Raw genomic sequence first — 20,092 nt, forward strand, 5'->3', positions numbered from 1 at the left:
CGGTTGCCGTACTTTGAAATACTGCCGTCTGTCTTCTCCCCGGGTCTTCCTCTTGCACTCGATATGAAAACCTCGGTTGTCTTCCCGCGACGATGCTTTCTGATGAATTCTGATTATCTCCAGGTACTACCCGAGGACCCGCTACCATTTTCTGCCTCATGACCTTGTTCTCCTTATTCCCTTGTTCGGTCTCGTTCAGTCGACTTTTCCTCGCCTCGCAACCTCAACGGCATCGATCAGTTATCCTTCATCGCGGGTCCTCTCTCAAACGCTGTTCTATTTCCAAAGAATCGAAGGCTCCATTCCTTTGAGCTCCGGCGACTGCTCCCATCGTTTCATCACAGACAACATTTTCGCTGAGAACACCCTCTGGCCCATTTTTTTCGAAGGAAGCTCCCTCATCCGCAATCTCGACCACTGAATCGAGCCTCCGTGGTCTCACTCCGACCGTGAAGCCTGTGATTGCGGGGAACGGAGGGGCCACCCGCATAAACCTCATGAGCATCGCTTGAGGATAACAAGTATTTTCGCATTTCGGCTTCCCCAATTCATCATCATTATACTTCATCTCAGAGCTCGCTTCATTGTGTGTTCGAGCGTCTAGAATCAGAATACACATCAACGAGCAACAGCGACCCCCGCTACCAGCAGGTTCTAGTGAATCGAAAAGCGGCGCATTCGGATCTCGATGCAGTCAGACGCGATTCCGATTCTCAGATATCGACCGCAAAGCTCGGCCCGTTAGAAGCATAAGTCAATGGGGGGAGAATTTTGAAGCGCGCGAAGCTCAATATCTTTTCACCTGAACCTGAGCTGTCTGCTACGACAGCCAAACAAACAAGCGTTCGAACAGCTGCGCGGTGAGGGCTGCAGGAAAATTCGATTGAGTGAACCAGAAGTTCCGAAGCTCGGAAAATCGCTGGAAATGAAATTGCCGACTGGACCGATGCTTCGTCGTGAAACCGAAAGAGTTCGATAAAGTGCTCCAGGCCCCACAGCGAGCGAGACTACCGATACATCGAGAACAGAGAGGGATCCTTGAGACCTACTCGAAGATGGAATTCATTTCTATCGGTCTCAGTTCTCTGAATCCCCTCACATGACCCGCCGAGCGGTTTTGATCAAGATCAGGATTTCCATCGAATCGATTTTCAAGTGCAATGGAAGACGATCCCTTCAAGAATCTTTTCGGCAACGTCTCCGATCCGCGCCTCCAAGAACTCAGAGAAGGTGCCGATGAGGATGACGAGGAAGCTGACAGCGAAGTGTCTCTCGAAGTGGCGGGAGAAGCCGAAGCCATCAGCAGGTGAATATTCCGGTGACAACAGTATTCGTTAGGCCTGATCCCGGGCCCCTGAGATCATCGGTGATTCAGGGTGAGTTACAATTAGCTTTCGTTTCAGAGTGATGCAGGAGCTGCCCGGAGCTCTAACTTCCGAACGCAGCAGGCGACAAACCCGGTCGAAGACCTTACACGAAGACTTCGTCGGTCTTCTGACCTCTTCTGAGAGTGAGGTGGGTTCGGGAGAAGGGAATCATTCCCGAAGTTTTCAGCATCGATAAGCGCTCCGACTAGCCTTTGTCATTGTCTATACAGGGCTTCGACGATGATCGAGACGAGGACTACGTCGCCGATCCTAGACAACTACGCAAAATGAAGCGGGAACAAGCGTCATCGGCGCAATCTGATGGAGACTCAATCGGCCCTTCGATGCCTCACGACGCCTACGAGATAACCAAGAGCTTCCTCGAAGGTAAGCTCTCACGGCCGCCTCGAGCCAGGCGCGTTCCTGAGCTTCGTATTTCCATCCCACTCATCCACACGCTCCTCATTCGGATTCCAGGCAACATCAGCTTCAGTGATTTTGCTGAAAAAATGGACGTAAAAGGCGAAGCCGACGGTGATGATTCCGAAGACGAAGTAGATTCCCGGGAAGATGTTGGAGAGTCTCCAAAGGAAGTTCACGAGCATGCCGTAGGTCTCATTCTCGTTCATCACTCCACCTTTTCCTCATGTACCGAACTCTCCAATGTGACTCATTTCAGCGAGCCGAGTCTTCCAAGGCACCGAAGATTCGTCGTTTCAAGAAGCTCCCTCGAGATCTTCAAGGCTCATTAGGTCAAGCATCGCTTCATCTCGCAGCCGGCCGTCTTGATGAAGCTATAGAAAAATGTATGGAGGTGATCCGTATCGCCCCTGACGCAGCTGACGCCTATAAAACCCTGGGAACTATCTTCATGCAGCAAGGTACAGTGCAACCTTGACGCAAGATAACGTTGTAGGCCATCGACAGATGTGCTTCATTCTCATGGGGAGCTGACGAATTCGGGAGAGGAAACTTTCCTGTTGCAGATGTATCATGCTGTGATAAACTTTCGTGCCTTCTCGGACGAAAAGGAAGCATCGATCGAAAGCGGAATCACTCGCGAAATCGAATGATTCCGGATCTGTTAAGGAATCCTTTCTACTTATCTTTGCAGGGGACGACCTGAAAGCATTGCAGGTCTCCATGATTGGAGTTTATCTACGACCGAATGATGCTCAGGAATGGCATCGCTTGGCATCATGGAGTCTCGATCTGGGCAACCGCGAACAAGCTCTCCTATGTTTCAAGCGAGCCGTGAAGGCCGAGCCGGAGAACGCAGAATTCTACCTGGAAATCGTGACATTGGCAAGCGAGTTGGGTAACCATAGGGACTGTTTCCGCTACGGCACCTCCGTCATCCCTCGATTCGCTGAGAATCAGGCCCAGATGTGTATTCAATTATCGAGAACAATCGCTCAAATACAGTACAAATACGGAAAGGTGCGTGGCTCGATGTGGTGTCCCGCTGTGCTTAAAAAAATCGTCGGTCATTTGAGATATTGGTTCATATCTGCATTCCTTCTATTCTCATGATTCGTCCAATGGAACATTGACAACATTCCTTAATTTCTGAAATTTTTATGATCCATTCTTGTGCTCAGCCAACGAAAGGCGCGGAAGTTCTCGAACTGGCTTTCCGACGTTTCCCCGACGCTATATCTTCGGAAGACGTTCACATGCTCCTCGAAATCCAGGTAAAACCCCGGATTGAAAACGGACCCCGACCGTCGCGCAGAGCGGGTCCGGTGCAGAAATTTCATACTGTATTTTTTCCAGATCGAAGCCGAGCTCTTTACGAAAGCCTTGAAGGTGCTCATATCGCATTGCGGTATAGAGGTTGAACCTAGGCTCGACCCGGACGCAGAACATTGGGATCTCAGAGATGCGAAATCACTGAAAATGGTCAACCTCCCGCTGGACATTCTTTCCAAATGTATTGTTTGCGTTGCTCACCTCGGTGGGGTCCATCTAGTTTTGGACTCAGTCGAACCCATCATAAAAGGAGGCCTCGATGTAAGGACCTTCGAACTGCCTCACACCTTCACTGTCCTCTGCCAAAAAGAGCTTATTCCCCTCGTTCGAGCTAAATATTTCGAGCCTCGGATTCATTCTGAACTCGTGATTGTTCGGGAGTTCATCGAAAACTTCGAATTTCAGGCAACAGGAGATCTCGTTTTCGATGTTGCCGAGGCTTTCCTCCAGAATGGTGCAACTTCCCGCTCTCGCGAGCTTTGCGAGCTCCTGCTAAAAACAGAAAAATTCAATATTGCGGGCGTGTGGTGGCTTTTAGCGCAGAACTTGCAGAACTTCCCCGACGAGGAAAGCCAATGCATTAAGGTATCTGCTTAGGTGTTGATGAGTACAGCGAGTTGTCCCCATTAAATTTGGGATACGATTCCGATAATTTGATTGATTGTGTGCTTTTGCTAACCAGCATCGAGAGGACGGTAATTATTGTGCCTCAATTTGATCGTATTCGTGCGGATGGATTTGCACGTCGATCATGATATCTAATATAGGTATGTCATGCTCAAGGCGTACAGGAAAGTGCTCGAGATGGCTCCCGACCATATAGATGCCAGATTGATGTTCTCGTCGTTCTTGGAGAAGTCCGGCTCGAAAGCGGACGCCATTGAAGTTTTGAAAGGAAATAACGATCTCAAGCTCTTGAAGAAACGTTTCGAGCTCGCTCAGGAGAAAAGTAGGCTCAATTCCCCCCGCAATCCGATTAGCCCAGTCACTTACCTCCGATTCTGCTTAGCTCGAGCTTACAAATCGACTTGCGATATTACAGGCGACATGGAAGAATTTTGCAATACACTGTTCCTGTTATTGAGCGCCGCCACGGTACATCTCCCCGAAGACTTGAAGATCCCGATGTTGTCTGAGTGGGCGCAAATGAAAGGGCGGATCGAGTTCATAAAGAACGAGCTGGCCAAGAGAGGATTGCCGAGTGAGTGATGGCGAGAGCCGAATACGCAACACTAGGCACAGCACACCTAAGTATCCCTGCATTGAAAGGGGAAATATTCAGGAGCTATTCTCGTCAGGGCAAAATGAGCTAAATAAAATGCAATGGATAAATAAATAGCCCGTACACTTCCCAGTCGACTTCCCCAACTACAGACCCAACCGGATCGAATTCCACGGTCACATCCGCGAAGTGCGTAAGCCGCTGCCAAAAATCGAGGCTTTCCATCTTCTTATCGAATCGGTCATAAATCATAATCTCTTTTCTCTCAGGCTCTGAGATATCTCTTGAAAGCAAATAGAATGGATCTGTATCTGGACATCTGCTGTCGAGCAGCTCTGATCTGGTGCCTGCACGATACTCTGCACGATAGCCACACGTTCCACCTCTACACGCTCGTGGGTGCGATGAAGCTGAATCTTGATGAAGTTTCTTATCAAGTAAGGACGGCATCGACGAGGAATCGCATGAATCTGCGCCATCTCATGACCGCTCCGCATTTGCTCAGAGGAAGAACTTTCTAGACATGTCATGCGCCTTTTGACGTTGCAGGCTTTTCGTCTCCTTTGTCGCACCTACCCATCATGCGTACGACTCTGGAATTTCTTTGGAATTTTCATCAACCGCAGTCTACTCGTGAGACACAATAAGTGAGTGAGGGAGAGATATACTATACTCCTTGAGCCGACAACAAAGATAATAATCTCCCGGGAGGTCAGCGGTAGACTCTCGTTCTCCTCTGATTCCGTCTTCCACCCCGTAGATTCGTTCTGCGTTTGCTCAGAGCAAAGCCGGATTCGGTGGTTCTTTGCTTGTTGAACGGTCACAACGCCCTGACCTTGGGATCGTATAGGCACGCCTTGGCCGAATACTTCTTCTTGTTGGAACGAGAGGATTGTCCGTCGGATATAATTCCCCTCATAAATCTCTCCATTTGTATCGCGTATCTTCAATTGGCTTTACAGAAGTTTTGTGGTAAGCTTCCTTCGGGATTGACGTCTCAATGCACCGTATTTCGTGACTCCGACGTACCGAATATATGACACTCCCATCGAGAATTTAAATGTACTCTGTCCCCACTTCCAGTCAATCGATATAGCCTCTTATGCCACGCGGTGACGTTCTGCAAAAAGTACGCACAAGTGCGTGGGGACTGTCAGGAGACTTTCTACAATGTCGGTCGGTTCGCGCATCAGAGCGGGCTCCTCAATATAGCTCTGCACTTCTATAAGAAAGCGTTGGAGGTACTCATCGATGAGATTCCGGACTTTTCTCTCCATCTCCACGCGTATTGCTCGAGGGGAAAATCGGAGAGGATGCGAGATTGCTTTTCTTTTCCAGTCCGAACCCGTTCCTTCCGAGGATGGCATGCTCGACTTACGCATGGAAATCGCCTACAATATTTCTAGGATCTATCAACACGCCGGAAACGTTCACCTTGCGAGATACTACGTTCATAAATACATGGTGATATGAATGTTCAATAAATATCCCCCGGTTGACGACTTGAGATTCACCGCACAGGAGGGAGGCATCGATGGGGATTGAATAAGAAAAACACCGAGACCGTACAATTTCATCCATATCATCAGGACTATATTACTCAGGGAAGCATTTTACAAAATACACAGCGTTCAGTTCCGCCGATGAGCTCCGTTTCACAACTGTGATACACCGTAAGCGTCATAATCTCGCTCATCGTCGACCATCATCTGGGTATTGGGGATTTTCCATAATTTGAATGGCTCGACCGCCAGAGCGTTCCTTTGGGCCTCGTATACGTCTTCATTGAAAGGTTTAATCTCTTGATTCTGACTCTTTTCCTCCAGGAATTTGCGCTCGTACTTGAGAACAGCCTCGTCTTCGGTTTCCACATCGAGCGGCACGAAATCCTCTTTTATGTTCACGTCTAAATACAGATCGCCAACGGCTGCGCTCTCCGGGAGAAAACCGAGCGGTACAACCGACCAGTCCACCCTTGGCGTAGACGGCAATCGTTGTTTATTCAGTTTTTCCCGATTAGCTCTCTCAGCAACGACGTGCTCCACGGTGCAGACGGTCATTTTCTCGAAGCCATTCACAGCGCCGCAAGTTCTCGCGCGTTCTCCCGAGAAAGCCACGAATAGTTTCCGAACGAAGTCTGCCTTCTCTTCGCTCAACGGTGGATCCATTTTTTCGATACAGATCTCCAGGAGGCTCGGGGTCGACTGCGACACAACGGTTGCCGCCACCTGCAGGATTTTCTTCAGGTTCAGACGCGTGGCGAGGTCTTTACCTTTCCAGACCGCAGTTCCCGACGAGAGCCACGAGATCCATTGCACCACAGTCTGCATGGATTTATCGACCTCAACTTCAGAGCAAACGACAACGGGGAGAGATAAGGTCTTGAGCACGCTCGTGAAAAGTGTTGTCAGATTGTCTTCTAGGAGAGCGAAAATAGGCAAATAGGCGCTCTTGTAGTTCGAGGGGATCTCATGCGTCGAACGACTTTTTTCGACACTGGTCAACGCCTCCAGCTCTACGAGGTGCGAAATGAATGACTGGATTCTCGAGGCGCTTAGAGTTGCTCTCAAGTTCGACAGAGCGGCTTCAGCGAGGCTCCTTTCGGTCGCCGATTTAGCGTTCAGGGCCAGCTGAATATATTCCTGGAAAAGACCGTCGGTGACCGCCACGTTCTGCGTTTCGCTCGCGGCGGATTCTCGCTTCTCCTCGGCCCAGTAGTTCTGTTTCAACCAATCGAACAGAGTGTTGGCCGTGGTTCGATATAAAGGAAGGCTACCTGGAAAACGAAGATGCTGTCTCGGTCATTATTCAGCTCGCGGCTGGGGTTCAGACCCGATGGGTCGTGGAGGAAACCGATGAAGGAATGTATTCCGAGAAATACTGGAATTCAATTGGATTTCGCTTGACTTCGGACGTGGCTCACCTCGGAAGTGATGGATCGCATCGTTTCGCACATCAACGATCCACTGCGGTATCTGGAGACTCTCAGCCATGTTCTTGTTCTGGTTCTGAAGGTTCTCCCCGGTTTTACTCGCGCGTTCCAGTATAATCTGCACAAACTTGTTTATCGCCTCGCCGTAGATCGACAGAACTTCTGAAGTGTCAGCATTCTCGCGGTCTGCGACGAGAGCTCTCAGAAGATGGATCGTGGCCTCGACGAACGCTGGACACTTCTTCGCTTCGCACCTGAGTTGCCAGATCCTCAGTCGGGACAGCGCTAATCCCATGCTCTCTTGAGAGTTATCCAGAATCTTCTGCCGGATTTCCATCCACTCGTCTGAACTACTCCACGGAACCACAATTCGGAGTCGCTCATCACGCCGAGGTGCGAGCTCCGACACCTCCATTTTCGACTTTGACACTTTCCTCGCCTTAGCCGTGTACGCCATCCGGCTCTTGATTCATTGGCGAACCGGAGCTCTCCTCTAAGCGCGGAAAATTCTGTCCGCGTGCTCAGGAGATCGAATGAAAATACCGGCGCGGCAAAAGCTTCCGAGGGAGAGGGACAGTGGTTTGCAGAGTGAGGTGGAGAGAGCTCCTTGACCAACCCGCCAAAATTCAAATCCTGAAGGTGATTTCCGCACCGGTTCGCCAGATTGGAATTTGAGACTGCGCGGAGGGTTTATCCGTGTGAGCATAGACACAGGAGGGGAATGGCCGTCGGTCTCCTTTCCACGGAGCCCAATCATCTATCCAGACTCAGAGCACTCAGCATGCATCGCTCGGTCGGGGTCAAGAAGTCGAGCGGACTATTCCACAAGAGCACCGGTCTCCTGATGGCTGAAGTCGTAGAAGAGGAGCGTGCCGGGCCCCGGGCTCCGGAGAAGCCATTCATTCCCGTACTGCGAACAGAGCATGGTCCAAGCTGCACTCGGTGTGCTCATGATGATATCTGAAATCCCTTTCTGGTTAGAGCTTGATGGGGTCACACTCTTCAAACCTGAATGCTCGATGGATGTGGATCGGAAACCCTCGCCGGCATTTCGAAAATTCACGGAGTAGAGAAGAGAGGGCTCGACGTTGTTTGGACAGCGAATATGATTAGGTACTGATTACATTTCCGTCCGATAATTTCTGCTGCTCGCGGACGGATTTAGAAGCTGCATGGAATCAAGTGAAGCGCAGCTCGTCATCATGAGACACATGTTCGATGTCTTGCGCAGGTGCGATGCCAATGTGCGAAAAGAGGAGCAGCGATAGTCTCCCCAAGATGCTTGACGATGAGTCGTCTCTTCAAAGGATCGTCTTCGCACGCGTGAGAAGTCCAGTGTTGAAGCCGTGTGGAAATTGTTCCAGCTATCTCGAGGGCTGTGCCGCAGGTAGGTGAGGAGATGAATTGGATGCAATACCAAGGATCGAATCGACGGCCTACTCGGCGTGATCGAGAACGATGGGTTCGAGAGAAACTTCAAGAGGCCATTGAATTGAAACGAGAACAGATCCGTTTGGGGACTCGGCCTCGAATGACGCGGCCTCCACTGGATCCGAAGACCTCGTACTTCCTGAAGAGACTCATCCATCTGGACAAGACAACGGGTGAATATGTGTATCGTCGACTAGTCGGCCCTTTCATTGACATCATACCTCCGTCCTATCCGTTCCCATCTACGTAGTCAGTATATCCGAATGATTGAAATCCGATTTCTCGCGCCCAGGCGGTGTAATCTGGAAGCTGTACGAGGATCCCAGCCCCACTTCTGCGGTCGATGCGAATCACAAAAGCCAACCCGGGAGTCCAGACGAAGGACCAGAATTACGGCGGCAGTCTAAAGAGAGACGAATCAGCAGAAGCCCCCCGAGTTTAGAGGATTGTACACCTCAATACTCTCAAAGCACTCAGAGACTAGCGCGCGAAACCCAATGTACGGCCTCCGAAGAGGAACAGTGGAGAGCGAAAATCAGAGGCGACAGCGCACACCGATCAGGCTCTTCGGAGACAAATCTGTCCGCTACAGAACGAAGTTCTCGCCCCGCTTCCAGGACATCGATCCCCGACTGGTCTGATCAAGAAGGCTCGAACGGAAGCACGACGGAAAGTCAAGAGATGACTCGAATCGCTCCGAGAAAAACGTTTCCACCTGAAGAATATTCCTCGAGATTGCCGCCAGATAGCCCGGATCTGAGCGTGCCGGATCATGTGATCCGAGGCTCGATATTCGAGAATGGAACAGGAGGAAGCAAGAAGATTCGCGCTAGGAAAAATTCCACCGCGGCTCCCGATTCCATCCAACGGACACGCCGATCACCCGCCCCAAACACCGAGAAGGAACCGGTTGTGGATTCTATCGGACCCAAGGCTCCGTCTCCCCCGACTCCGAGTACACTCTTCTCGGACAGCTCCGAGGAAGAATTGAGATCTGCGCGCACTTCCTCCACCTCCCGTTACGTCCCGTCTACGTGTCATGCTTCACCGGAAACGATCCTTACTCAGCTCTCGAGCTCTCGGAGGCGAAAATCCCCGTCGCGTCCTCCGGTTCCGGTTCCTGCGAAGCAACCCAAGAAAGAAGAAGCAAACAAGGAGTCAGACACGTCACGGGAGTCATGTTCCACGGTTCCCTCAGTCGGAGACCGTATCGAAGCTCGTCATGGAATTCCTGTTCTACCTGCGAAGAAAATCGTTGCCGCGAGTCAATCCACGGTTGCCCCGCTCGTGGTCCCTGCTGTTCCCGTGTCCCCTTATTCGGGATCCTGCACGGCGACTCTGGGCTCTCCGGGGCCGAGAACTTGGTCTCCAATCGCGGAAAACCCGCCTGGACTTCCAGTCCAATCCGCTGCGTTCGGAACCACGGTTTCGTTCCACTCTCGATTCAGTGTGAAGAATGTGGTCGAAGTTCATCAATCTCTGTCAGTGGCCCAAGTGACGCTCAGGTCGATCGACGCAACTTGTGGTAGCTTCGCAGCGAAGCTCTCGATTTCGAATAGCGCTTATGCTCAAGAAATCGCAAAAAAACCGCCGCCGCTGCTTGCCCTTTCGGTTGAGAAGGGTTGTCAATCAGCGGCGGTGGAGCACGTCGGGAGCGTCCGGAGAGACCTAATTCGCGGCACGGAAGGAGCAGTTGTGTCCAAGCGATCGATCCAAGAAACTCGCGGCAGTCTCCATTATAGGAGTTCGATTCGAAGCGGAGAAGGGCAAATCGAGGTCCCGAATAAGCGTATATCGCTCGCTAATCAAGTCATGACAACGTCCAGCGTCGAAGTCAGACAGCGAGTCAACACCCACCGGGAGACTTCCGCCATGTATGTCGGGGAAAACTTTCACAAAGAAGATCGGAAGATTGTGACGAACACGTCAGTTCCGGACGCGATTCAAGCTACTCACGGTACCAGCCACTCGTTGAGGACTGTCCGTACATCTGATACGCGAGGAGAAGGAACCGTCACGAGTCCTGCTTCGATCGCCACCACGGTCTTGTTCGGAGCGCGTCTGAAACCGATCAAGAGCGGTGTAGACTCACCGGGACTGAGCTCGTGTATGACACCCTCATCAGGAAGAGCACTACCATCGACATCATCCTCGAAACGATCGATGAGGAAGCCGGCCCGAATTATACAGAAAAATCTACAAAGGAAGATTCAAGGGAAAACAATGAGCAAGAGACCATCGTCAAGTCTCAGTTACTTGCCTGGTTTATTCCTGTCCCCTTCCGTCCAGCCGGGTCTTCTGAGCAACGACGTCGGTGATCAGCGGTTCAGGAATCCGTCCGGAGGACTTTCTTAGTGTCCTGAGCAGCCTGATAAGCGTTCAACTTTCGTTATACTAACCAGAACGTACATTCAAAGAGTTTGGCTGATTAGCCATTTAGACCTCCCCTCGGATCCGGGCGCTCGCGGCTGTGCTCTGCCGGAGGATGCCGGGAATCAGTTTGATTCCTCGAATTCATGCGCGCCATAGGAGCCGTACCAGGAGACTGTTTTATTCCACTCTCGACCCCTGTCGAAATCTTGTCCAACAAACCCGGAAGTCCGGTTCATGGGTTGGGTTTTGAGAGTCTACCCACAGCGTTCCCGATATTGTTGTGCTTAGCGGATCAGTCAGATCGAGCGTTGTTCCGTATCCGACACCGCTATCCTTGTACGGTGTCAGTGGTTCGTCTTGTCCTTCCGAATGGGGTAAAATAAAGCGGTTCCGTGCTTGACTACGCTGCGGACATAGATCTAATATCGACCAGGGTGTCATTCATGGATCCAGTGGTTCTGGGTAGATCCGCACGGGGAGCTCTGGCGAGAGGCTCCCGTGTTGAAGTGAATATCTGCGGTGGGAGCGCGCTCCTTTGAATGGCTCGGGGACGAAGCAAGAATATTGTCAGATGAGCACCTTGACTATTTATCGATCTCGTTGAGGGACTCGATTGTACCGAGGAGAGAGTCATTGATGAGAATTGGGGAGAACGACTAGAGACGGAACGAGTCGAGAGCGCCTCCCGTTGTCCCTCAAGTGAAACATGCGGTCGTATCTCTTACGGTGGAAAATCAGGAGAAGGATCGTAAATGACAGGAGATATCATTAGAGATTAGGTTCTCGAGAGGCGTCTCTCGAAGGCGAGCGAGGGCGACCTTCGCCGCAGATAGGAAACCCTCTTAGCATCACGCCACAGCCACCACGGCCCGACTCTTGAGACCGGGTTTCTTCCTCGGACATTCGAAGAAAGAATCAATCAGCTCTCCTTTATGGAAAACCTGAGGGAATCCTGTTGAAATCCTGCAGAAAGCAACGCTGTCATCCCCGTCGGAACGCCATCCTCTCGAGGCGAATGCTTGAAGAGTTTCAGCATGCAATAATTGACTGGATCTCGTTACCAGAACACGGCGCAAGAACTTCCCGGATCCTGTTGCAATGAAAGCGGTGGAGATCAGAGAGATCTTTCTGATGGAAGACCTCTTTTAGCAAGATCTCAAGGGCGAGAAATATTTTTCCGCGTCTCTTCTACATACATTGCTATGAGCATCACGATTAGAATGTTCCAGGATAATGAGTCATTTCGGGAAGCGCGAGATATGACGGATGTCCTCGCACCTCGTGATGCATGCAGTGGTCGCGAAATGCTCGTGAAAGGGGAATGTGTAGAATTACGATTGAGATTCTCGGCAAAAACTACGATCCGAGCTCAAGAATTCCGATCAATTCGCGTAATGACATCATCACTATCGAGACGCTTCTGCTCGGCTCACGATTCCATGTAGATTGTGTTCGATGAAAAAGTTTCAAAAGAATCGGCATTGTTCCTCAGATTGTCGCTGCATATCCTCTATACGGCTCGGTGCAAGAAAAAAAACGTAGTCACGTTTCATATTTGGTTTCGATTACCACCAAGCGTGGCCGCTGCTCCCGCACCAAACATGAATCTAAGAACACCGGTCCGGTCGCAGCTCAGACGCTGTTGGAGAAATTTGGAATTATGCGAAGGCTTCGCTGTACGGTCCCGTCCGCCCGTCCGAAGAGCGGCCGACCACCTATCCGCAGGAATGGGGATTTCTTTTTCGATTTCAATTGAACGATGTATTCGGTACACAGTTCACAGGCATCGCTCCAATCCATCGGGCCGTGTTTGTCCGTCTGTGAATCTGTCGTCTGTCTCTGTGTGTCTGTTATTCGGTCTGTGCGTCCGCATCATTCGTCAGTTCGTTCGTCTTTCCCCTCTCTGGTTGCTTGAGGGGACCCCGTAATTACAGGTTTGGTGTCGGGGGATTTGGTCGGCGGCCAAAGAGACTCGGGAGTGTGTCGTCGCAGCTAGCATATCAGGACATACCAAAACTGTAGACAGTTCCTCGACAGTCAGGCATCAGTCGGTCGAGCGTCCGTCAATGTCCTCATACATGAATGCCTGTTCCAGCTCGGTTCCACGTACATCCGCGTAATTCATGTGATTGCCTGTCTTCTCGCGGGAGCTAAGCCTTTCAGCGCGATCACGGACGCGGGAAAGGATTCCGGGGGAACCCGGGCTTTGTTACAACCTGATATGTGTTCCATTTCGCTCGTAATAATTTTGGTCGAATCTCGGCCAATTGTGCAGAGTCTCGATTTTTTCGATGAGCTCCTCGACCGGAAATTCGGGCTCGTTTGATGAGAAGGGTCTCGATACATCCCGGTCAGAAGCCGTAGTGCGAAAGCATACGAAACATGGGGGGAGATCTTATCGCCAATCATTATCACTTCGAGATCATTGTGAAGGTTCTGACGATTCCCGCCGCCATACGGCAAACATGACAGGGAAGGTGTTAGATGAGAACGGTAAACACTTCCGAGAAGGTTTCGTACGTTGATTCACAAACTACGATATTTCCGAGGAAAAACCTTGAATGGCCGTCGGCAGGGTGTCTGAGACCTCACCTCTCGAAAGCCGCGACTGAAACACCCCCATCCGAATCGATTCTCAGCAACGAAATCATCGTCCGGACGACATTTCGAGTGATACATTGGAAATACACCACTGAGCTCCAGAGACTGAGGACTCTCTCTTCCGCACGACGCCATAATCTCGCTAGCGAGACGCCGATGGCGTTCTCCCAAAAGTTGGACCGATTCGCGACCAGTTCGTTTGGAAGATACAACAGCAGATGTCGTCTTGGCAGTCGGCGAAGCCGAAATGCATTTCGACGACGAGCAGGTGATACGGACAGAAGCTGATCTGACAGAGATAGCTCACCGCGAACGTCCGTACACTCATTGAAAAGCCATTCCCGACCATCAACTTAACGCTAATAATCTTTCGAAACGCGCTCCCCTCACGCGAACACCCGAGAATGCGGACCATCGAGTCTGGCGGAGACTTTCAGTGACAAAGATCATGTCCAGAAGAAATTCACCCATTCCGGACAAGGAAGCACGCGGTCCCCGGTCAGTCTCATGAGATATCATCAGCCAAGAATTTTTCGGATCCGGAGGGACGACTCGAAAAACACAGTCCATTCATAGGAGCGACAATAAGGAGATCTGTTCGACGGGTCGCGGATATAACAAAAAAAGCCTACATTCCGTGCGGGTACGCATGAAACTCCAGGGTTGAATACGCTGCTTGCGGCATCTATTGAGTCACGAAGTGCAAATGATTTCATCAACGATCGAACTCGAACCTCCCGTGACATCGTGTCGGTCGGCGTTGTTCAGTGACATTCTAAGAAATATCACTCGTTCATTGAGTTCCGTGATGGGTAGATGAGCCAGCCCCTCAACCCTTCGGGCTGACGAGGTCTTTGCATGACCTCCATCCGCTCGCTGCTGTTGTCGTTGCCGCCGCTGTCACCGTCGCCGCTGCTTTTAGATCTCCAGCATGCTTACGGCGTCGGATGGCTCCAGACGCCGCGGCTCGACTTGAAAATTGCAGCCTTCGGATCTGTGGGGCTGAGGACAGATTGGGGTGACGATAGCAGACTGTCTCTGAGATACGCCGCCGCTGAGCTCCGTCGTCAACTTTTCGGGACTGGCGCTCGTTTGCATAAACATACTCGGAGCGGCTGGTAGAATTAGCCGCACAGGGAATATTCTATTCAAGTTGGTCAGCGTCTCGTGGGATCGACTTCCAGGTGAGATGGTCGAGTCGCTTACTCGTCTATACCTCCGCGAGCGGACCGTGGGTTTTCCCAATCGAGCCGATTCCTGTCAGGAATATTTTCTCCACTGGGCTCTATACCCTCCGATAGGAGCAAAGTAGAAGAAGGAAGAGCCGAAGATCTCGATCGAAGCGCTGCGAATATCGCTCTGGTGAGGTGATTGAATCCAGTCCGCATCATCTACGAGATCCCTCGCTAGGACGACCTCTCAAGAATGAAGAGACAAAATGCAGGCAGAGCCCCACTTGGCCGAGCAGTTTCGACAAGTAGAAGAAGCGCAACTCATGTGCATATCTTGAAACTATCCGATTGAAAGAAGGAAAATTCCACGAGATCGTCAATCGGAATAAATCCTCTCGCTGCTGAAATTCCGCGCTCGCTCTGCAACGATCGTCTCCAGAGCTCTTCGTCTTTCGATTGATCTCCGAGCTCACATCAGAATCATCAGAACTACTTTTCCTTGTGACCATTGCTTCAGCTGACCTGCGATTTCCCTCTCGTGACTTATTATGAGATGGAGATGAATCGATGGCCAACGGTAGCTCGTCTGATGACGGAATAATCGTTTGTCACTCCGTCTTCTCCTCGGGAGGGGCTGTACCGTTATCCGGGGAAACCGCAATCACCGAATATCAATCGAGCGATTACCTCGGACAGCCGGTAGCGAATCTTTTCGGTGACCGATAGATCAAACACTCATGCGATTTATTTATACATGTCCAGCCGTTCATCGAGTCATCAGTCACCACTCCACACGTAGATTCCATTGGTCTCACTCAGTAGAGCGTGCGAGTCCTCAGCCACCAGACGAGTCAGCGGACGAGTGGTCGAGCGAGCGAGCAAACAAACAAATAGACATGCGATTAGGCGAATGCGACGAATCAGCACATCAGAACGTGAGGACTTTCATTATTAGTCAATCAGAAGTTCTTCGTTCGAAAAGCACTGCCCGGCTGAGTGAGTCCGCGCGTCTGACTGACAGTCCGAGTTTGTCCATCGACATTCCTGAAAGGAGAAGAGACCAAACGACGAAAACTCTGATAGAACGCTAGATAAGTTGATACGTCGACAGAGTCGTTTAAGTGAGTCGTAATGTCGCCAAAGACATCGACTTCGACGACGACGCCAACAACAAAAACAAAAATGACCGTTTGCTCGACTCATTACAACGAGCGGAATTCCTCACAGGCTCTTCTCCGTCGTTCATTTGACGATTCCTCCGGTTGCCTGCCGCGGCAAGTAGACGACGGCATCGACAGCACTCACTGCGGTTTTGCTATTTTTTCTCTCCCTCCCGTTTTGCCATCTATTCCGTCTCGCTATCATTCGATGCGTCGATCGCTTGGGCTTATACCTGTTTTTGCAGTTTCGATCCACAAGAACAGTTCCTTGCCGCCTCCTTTTTCTCCTCGTCGGCGAACGAGTGGAAATAGTTCACACAAGATTGGTTCGCGCTTGAGCTCGTCCCCGCTTTCAAGTCTTCTGATAACCGCTTACTCTAGACGTCAACGGTTCCGGTTTTTAGCTTCCACCGCCGCTGTCGGTCCGTTCTCCGATTGGAAATCGCCAGCCAGCTGAGCAACGCCATCAAGCAGCTCGCCATTCAATATCCAATGGAGCGAGCACGAGAAGTGCTAGGGATAGTAAAACGTCTGAGTTTGCTGCTTATGCGTTTGTCGTCATCAAGGCGCATCGCTTTGAGTGGGTGGTGGTTGCAGGCTCAAAGCCGTTCGCTTGGCTGGGTGGCTCCAGATTAAAGGGAACAACTCGAAGCGAAGCAGAGTGCTTCGGCAGAACACCAAGGACCAATCGATCGCTCCTTCTTGCCCCGAGATCACTCGCTGGGAGAAAGCGTGCGCGGATCAGATCATTTACGGATCGGCACCGCTCGCCCGTAGGAGAAATCTCTTGAGCAGTCGAGCAAATCAACGGAATCAAATGCCGACTCATTTGCCGACTGATATGTGCCGAGCTCTAATCGAAAAGCCAGTAGCACAACAGACCCAGGCTCGGTCGATGGCTAGAACAAGCGGACGAGCAAGCGAAGACACGAAAGAAGACGACGAAGAACGAAGGCCTCCCCCTGCCAATGGCGACGGGCTTCATAATGAGTGGCTGCAGCGATTATGTTCGTGCTGCGGACGACCGAGAATATTTCGTGGATAGGTGCTGACTTCTGCTACTGGACCGCACGAGGATTGCCATTCGTCCGCCCGGATCCGACGGCTGAATGGCACAAGCAGGCCATGCAGCAGGAACAGGTCGCTTAATAATTAGGCCGCGGGCTAAGCGGCGGATCCATGGGGTCGCATCGGTCATCCGGAAGTGGCATGGTCCGGTGCTCTTTCGATCGGCCGTCGCAAGCAAATTCTGTCGCCTTGTTGACCTCATCAGACCTGAGCATCACGGGTTCTCGACTTAAGACAACTCGTCGCACTTGCCGTGGAAGCGTTGTTGCCTTCGTTTTCGTTCTCATTGTTACGTTAGGTGTACCCCTCGGTGTACCGATGACACCAGCTGCTGTCATAGAAAAATCTGTGGCCATTACGGGCTGAGATCGCGCACGCGATCCACGTGTGCTTTCAATTTCGCAGTATGGATAATTTACGATTTTCAATCGGAATCGGCGCCCGCGCCGGTGGACGATATAGAATCGCCCTGAGGCGGCCCGGAGTCATCGCTCATCCGCGCGAGTCGGAGCTCCGGTAGCAGATTCTGAGTCCGGAAATATCCTCCTGGTCTCTTCACCGTACGCCACTCCAGGACAAAAGATCTCACCAACGGTCCAATTACGGAAATCAGCTAACAAGCGAGTCCCTTACCCAATCGGCTCCTTCCAAAGTAGACGGCAGAACAGGATGGGGATTCACGCGAGAAATCTGAATGTGAGCTCGTAAATTTCGAACGGTTGACACCTTTGCGCGGTCGTGATGTCGAAATCACCTCGTAGCGGCAGAAAATTTCGCCGTGAAGATGTTTTTACTGTTCAAAGTACTGTGAGTGCGTTCGCTGTCGTGTCGCTCCACGAAGACGTTGTTTGTTGCTGCTCGTGGTCGAGGTAAATGGCAAAATGCTCGCCGGCCATTTATTCTTCATCATTTTCCTCAGACAGTCACCTGCTAAGGAGGAAAGTCTGGCTTTTTCATCCACAAGGGCAGCTCGGAGAGAACCGAATGTGTCGCATTCATCCAAAGAGAGCCTCTCCTCCCGAAACGGTCAATAGACAATGATCCGGCAACTTGCCGAGCTGTAGAAAAACCGTTTTGTCAAGTCATACGGATCAACTCAAGGAGGTTCTTTCGGGAATCCCACTCTCCTCCAACAATCCTCAGTTTTCCAAGTCAAAAGGACCACGATCAGGATGGGATCGAGGTTTTGGCGGGCCGGAGGGGAAGGAAGCGGTCGGGCAGCTGACAATTGGATGGATCTCCGTCTCGGTCCACAGATTGAGTGATCCTTGTTCTCAGAAATGTCATTTGAATTGCAATTTCGTCGCAGATATACCGCTGGGTGTACGGATCATCGCAAACAAATGTCAAAATCAACAACCAACCATGCAAGACTCTCTCTTGCCCCGATCGAATTTCGTGTCTGCACGCCCGCGCAGAAGATGATTCAAAATGATGCACGCACTTGCCCGCGTTTTCCCCTCGTATTCGCGCATTCACTGGAGGAGAGAACGGTTTCATTTATCAAATCTTCCTGAAAATGGGCTCTGTTGAGGGAGTCGCAACAGGAGCAGCGTGTCGACCGCCGATGAAAACGAGCACCTCCGATGCCTCTGGAAGAGCACCTCAGGTGCTCGCGCGCCGAGCGTACACTTGAGAGAATTATAGCCATCGACTTGACGCGCTTTGTTTCTCGTCAGCCGCTCTCCTCAGCCCCAACAACCCTGTCAATTTGACTGCTTTTGTCGATGTTGTTTCAAATTCTCGCAAAATACAACAGTAATCAAGTCGCAGCTATCGGATGCCGTGACAGCGCTGGAGTCGATCCGGGAATTGGCATGCCAAACCGCAACAGTTTGGCATCCGAGAACCTCTTTACCGAATCCTTAGCAATACACTCTCTCGAGCGGCTTTATTTTCCAGACGCGTCCGATTCTGGTTTTGTATCAAGCGGGAATTCGAGGGATCGGGGGAGCAGAGATCGAGCTTAGAGGTAAGATGCAATTCTCGACCGAATAGGCCTCGATGAGGCGATTAGGGGACTGCATAGAATCGACTGAGCCGCTCTCTCGCAAGTATCTGACGGCTATTTGATTTGAATCGAATAATTATGCCGAAGGCGACGGCAAGGATAACAACAGCTACAACAATTGCTCCTAATTCTATTTGTCGTCGAAAGTCGATACTTGGGGGTGCGTGCACCATCACCATCATCATTGTCGCCGTCCTGCGAGTATTGTTGCTGCTGTCGAGAGAGGAATGTTGAGTTTTGCCGGCAGTTGCCATAGCAGCCTTTATTCATCTCGGCTCGTAGCGCGGGCTCTCATCGATTTGAAGGAATGACATTATTCACATCCATTCACGCGTCTCTTAATTTATTTACTCATCCCTTCGTTCACCCACATTGAGGTAATGCTGATATTATACGTAGGTCCGAGGCGCTCTCCGAGCTCGAATAATCGTGGGCTCGGCCTGATGAAGTCCGATCGATTCATGGTGCCGATGCTCCGGCTAAATATCGGAACTCGGAAGACGGCTCTGTCTCGAGCATTCGGCTTTCCTCTTGGTTGAGCTTTGCGAGTAAATACAGATGTGGACCCCGAAATATACGGCGTGCCTGTTGCGTTCGGCATCGATGAGAGGTGAAGTGTCCACTCTGTTCGCTTTCTCGGTCTCGATGTCGCGATTATTTATTCTGGTCCGCTTCTAAATTGTCCGAGTGAGTAAGCGATTCTTTTTTTTCCGACATCTTTCGATATGAGTGGTCGCATTTTTTTTAGCGCCTGATAAAAACGTGTAGGAGAGGAAATGGGCGAGCAACTTGCGCTCTTCTGGAAATAAAGTCATCAAAAACGCAAGTCAGTCACCTAGCCTGCCCGGCTGGACTTCGTGAAGCTCCTCATTCTCATGAGTCTATCGCGCAAGAATCAGCATCCCCAAATAAAACGTAAGGGATCTACTGCAGTCGTGCTCATTATGGCGATTGAGAATATCAGATCATTCATAATGTCTTCGGAATATCCGAGGCAGCCACA

General features: G+C 51.0%; 2 protein-coding genes across 2 annotated transcripts; one reads left to right on the top strand and one right to left on the bottom strand.

The window, feature by feature from the left end:
* The first annotated feature begins 1,160 nt into the window (after positions 1-1,160).
* Positions 1,161-5,814, top strand: LOC100908015 (general transcription factor 3C polypeptide 3). Its single transcript, XM_003739633.1, has 17 exons — positions 1,161-1,306; positions 1,404-1,515; positions 1,598-1,754; positions 1,845-1,975; positions 2,047-2,248; positions 2,482-2,807; positions 2,969-3,061; positions 3,144-3,380; positions 3,525-3,704; positions 3,903-4,068; positions 4,162-4,320; positions 4,475-4,530; positions 4,611-4,778; positions 4,891-4,988; positions 5,102-5,313; positions 5,425-5,582; positions 5,680-5,814. The coding sequence occupies exons 1-17, from the start codon at positions 1,161-1,163 to the stop codon at positions 5,812-5,814; spliced, it is 2,736 nt and encodes a 911-aa protein (XP_003739681.1).
* A 182-nt stretch (positions 5,815-5,996) lies between these two features.
* Positions 5,997-7,820, bottom strand: LOC100908154 (uncharacterized). Its single transcript, XM_018642169.2, has 2 exons — positions 7,265-7,820; positions 5,997-7,117 (listed from the first exon to the last, which is right to left on the bottom strand). The coding sequence occupies exons 1-2, from the start codon at positions 7,728-7,730 to the stop codon at positions 5,997-5,999; spliced, it is 1,587 nt and encodes a 528-aa protein (XP_018497685.1). The 5' UTR covers positions 7,731-7,820.
* Between the last annotated feature and the right edge of the window lie 12,272 nt (positions 7,821-20,092).

The sequence above is a fragment of the Galendromus occidentalis genome, unplaced genomic scaffold (genome assembly GCF_000255335.2).
Source record: "Galendromus occidentalis unplaced genomic scaffold, Mocc_1.1 scf7180000076574, whole genome shotgun sequence".
Lineage (NCBI taxonomy): Eukaryota > Metazoa > Arthropoda > Arachnida > Mesostigmata > Phytoseiidae > Galendromus > Galendromus occidentalis.

Excerpts from the sequence above, each read along its gene's own strand:
- LOC100908154 (XM_018642169.2), bottom strand. The coding sequence starts at position 7,730 with ATGGCGTACACGGCTAAGGCGAGGAAAGTGTCAAAGTCGAAAATGGAG. Across the intron at positions 7,118-7,264 it reads TGCGATCCATCACTTCCGAG|GTAGCCTTCCTTTATATCGA; the intron begins GTGAGCCACGTC and ends TTCGTTTTCCAG.
- LOC100908015 (XM_003739633.1), top strand. The coding sequence starts at position 1,161 with ATGGAAGACGATCCCTTCAAGAATCTTTTCGGCAACGTCTCCGATCCG. Across the intron at positions 4,069-4,161 it reads CGAGCTCGCTCAGGAGAAAA|GCGACATGGAAGAATTTTGC; the intron begins GTAGGCTCAATT and ends GCGATATTACAG. Across the intron at positions 4,779-4,890 it reads TTGATGAAGTTTCTTATCAA|GCTTTTCGTCTCCTTTGTCG; the intron begins GTAAGGACGGCA and ends TTGACGTTGCAG.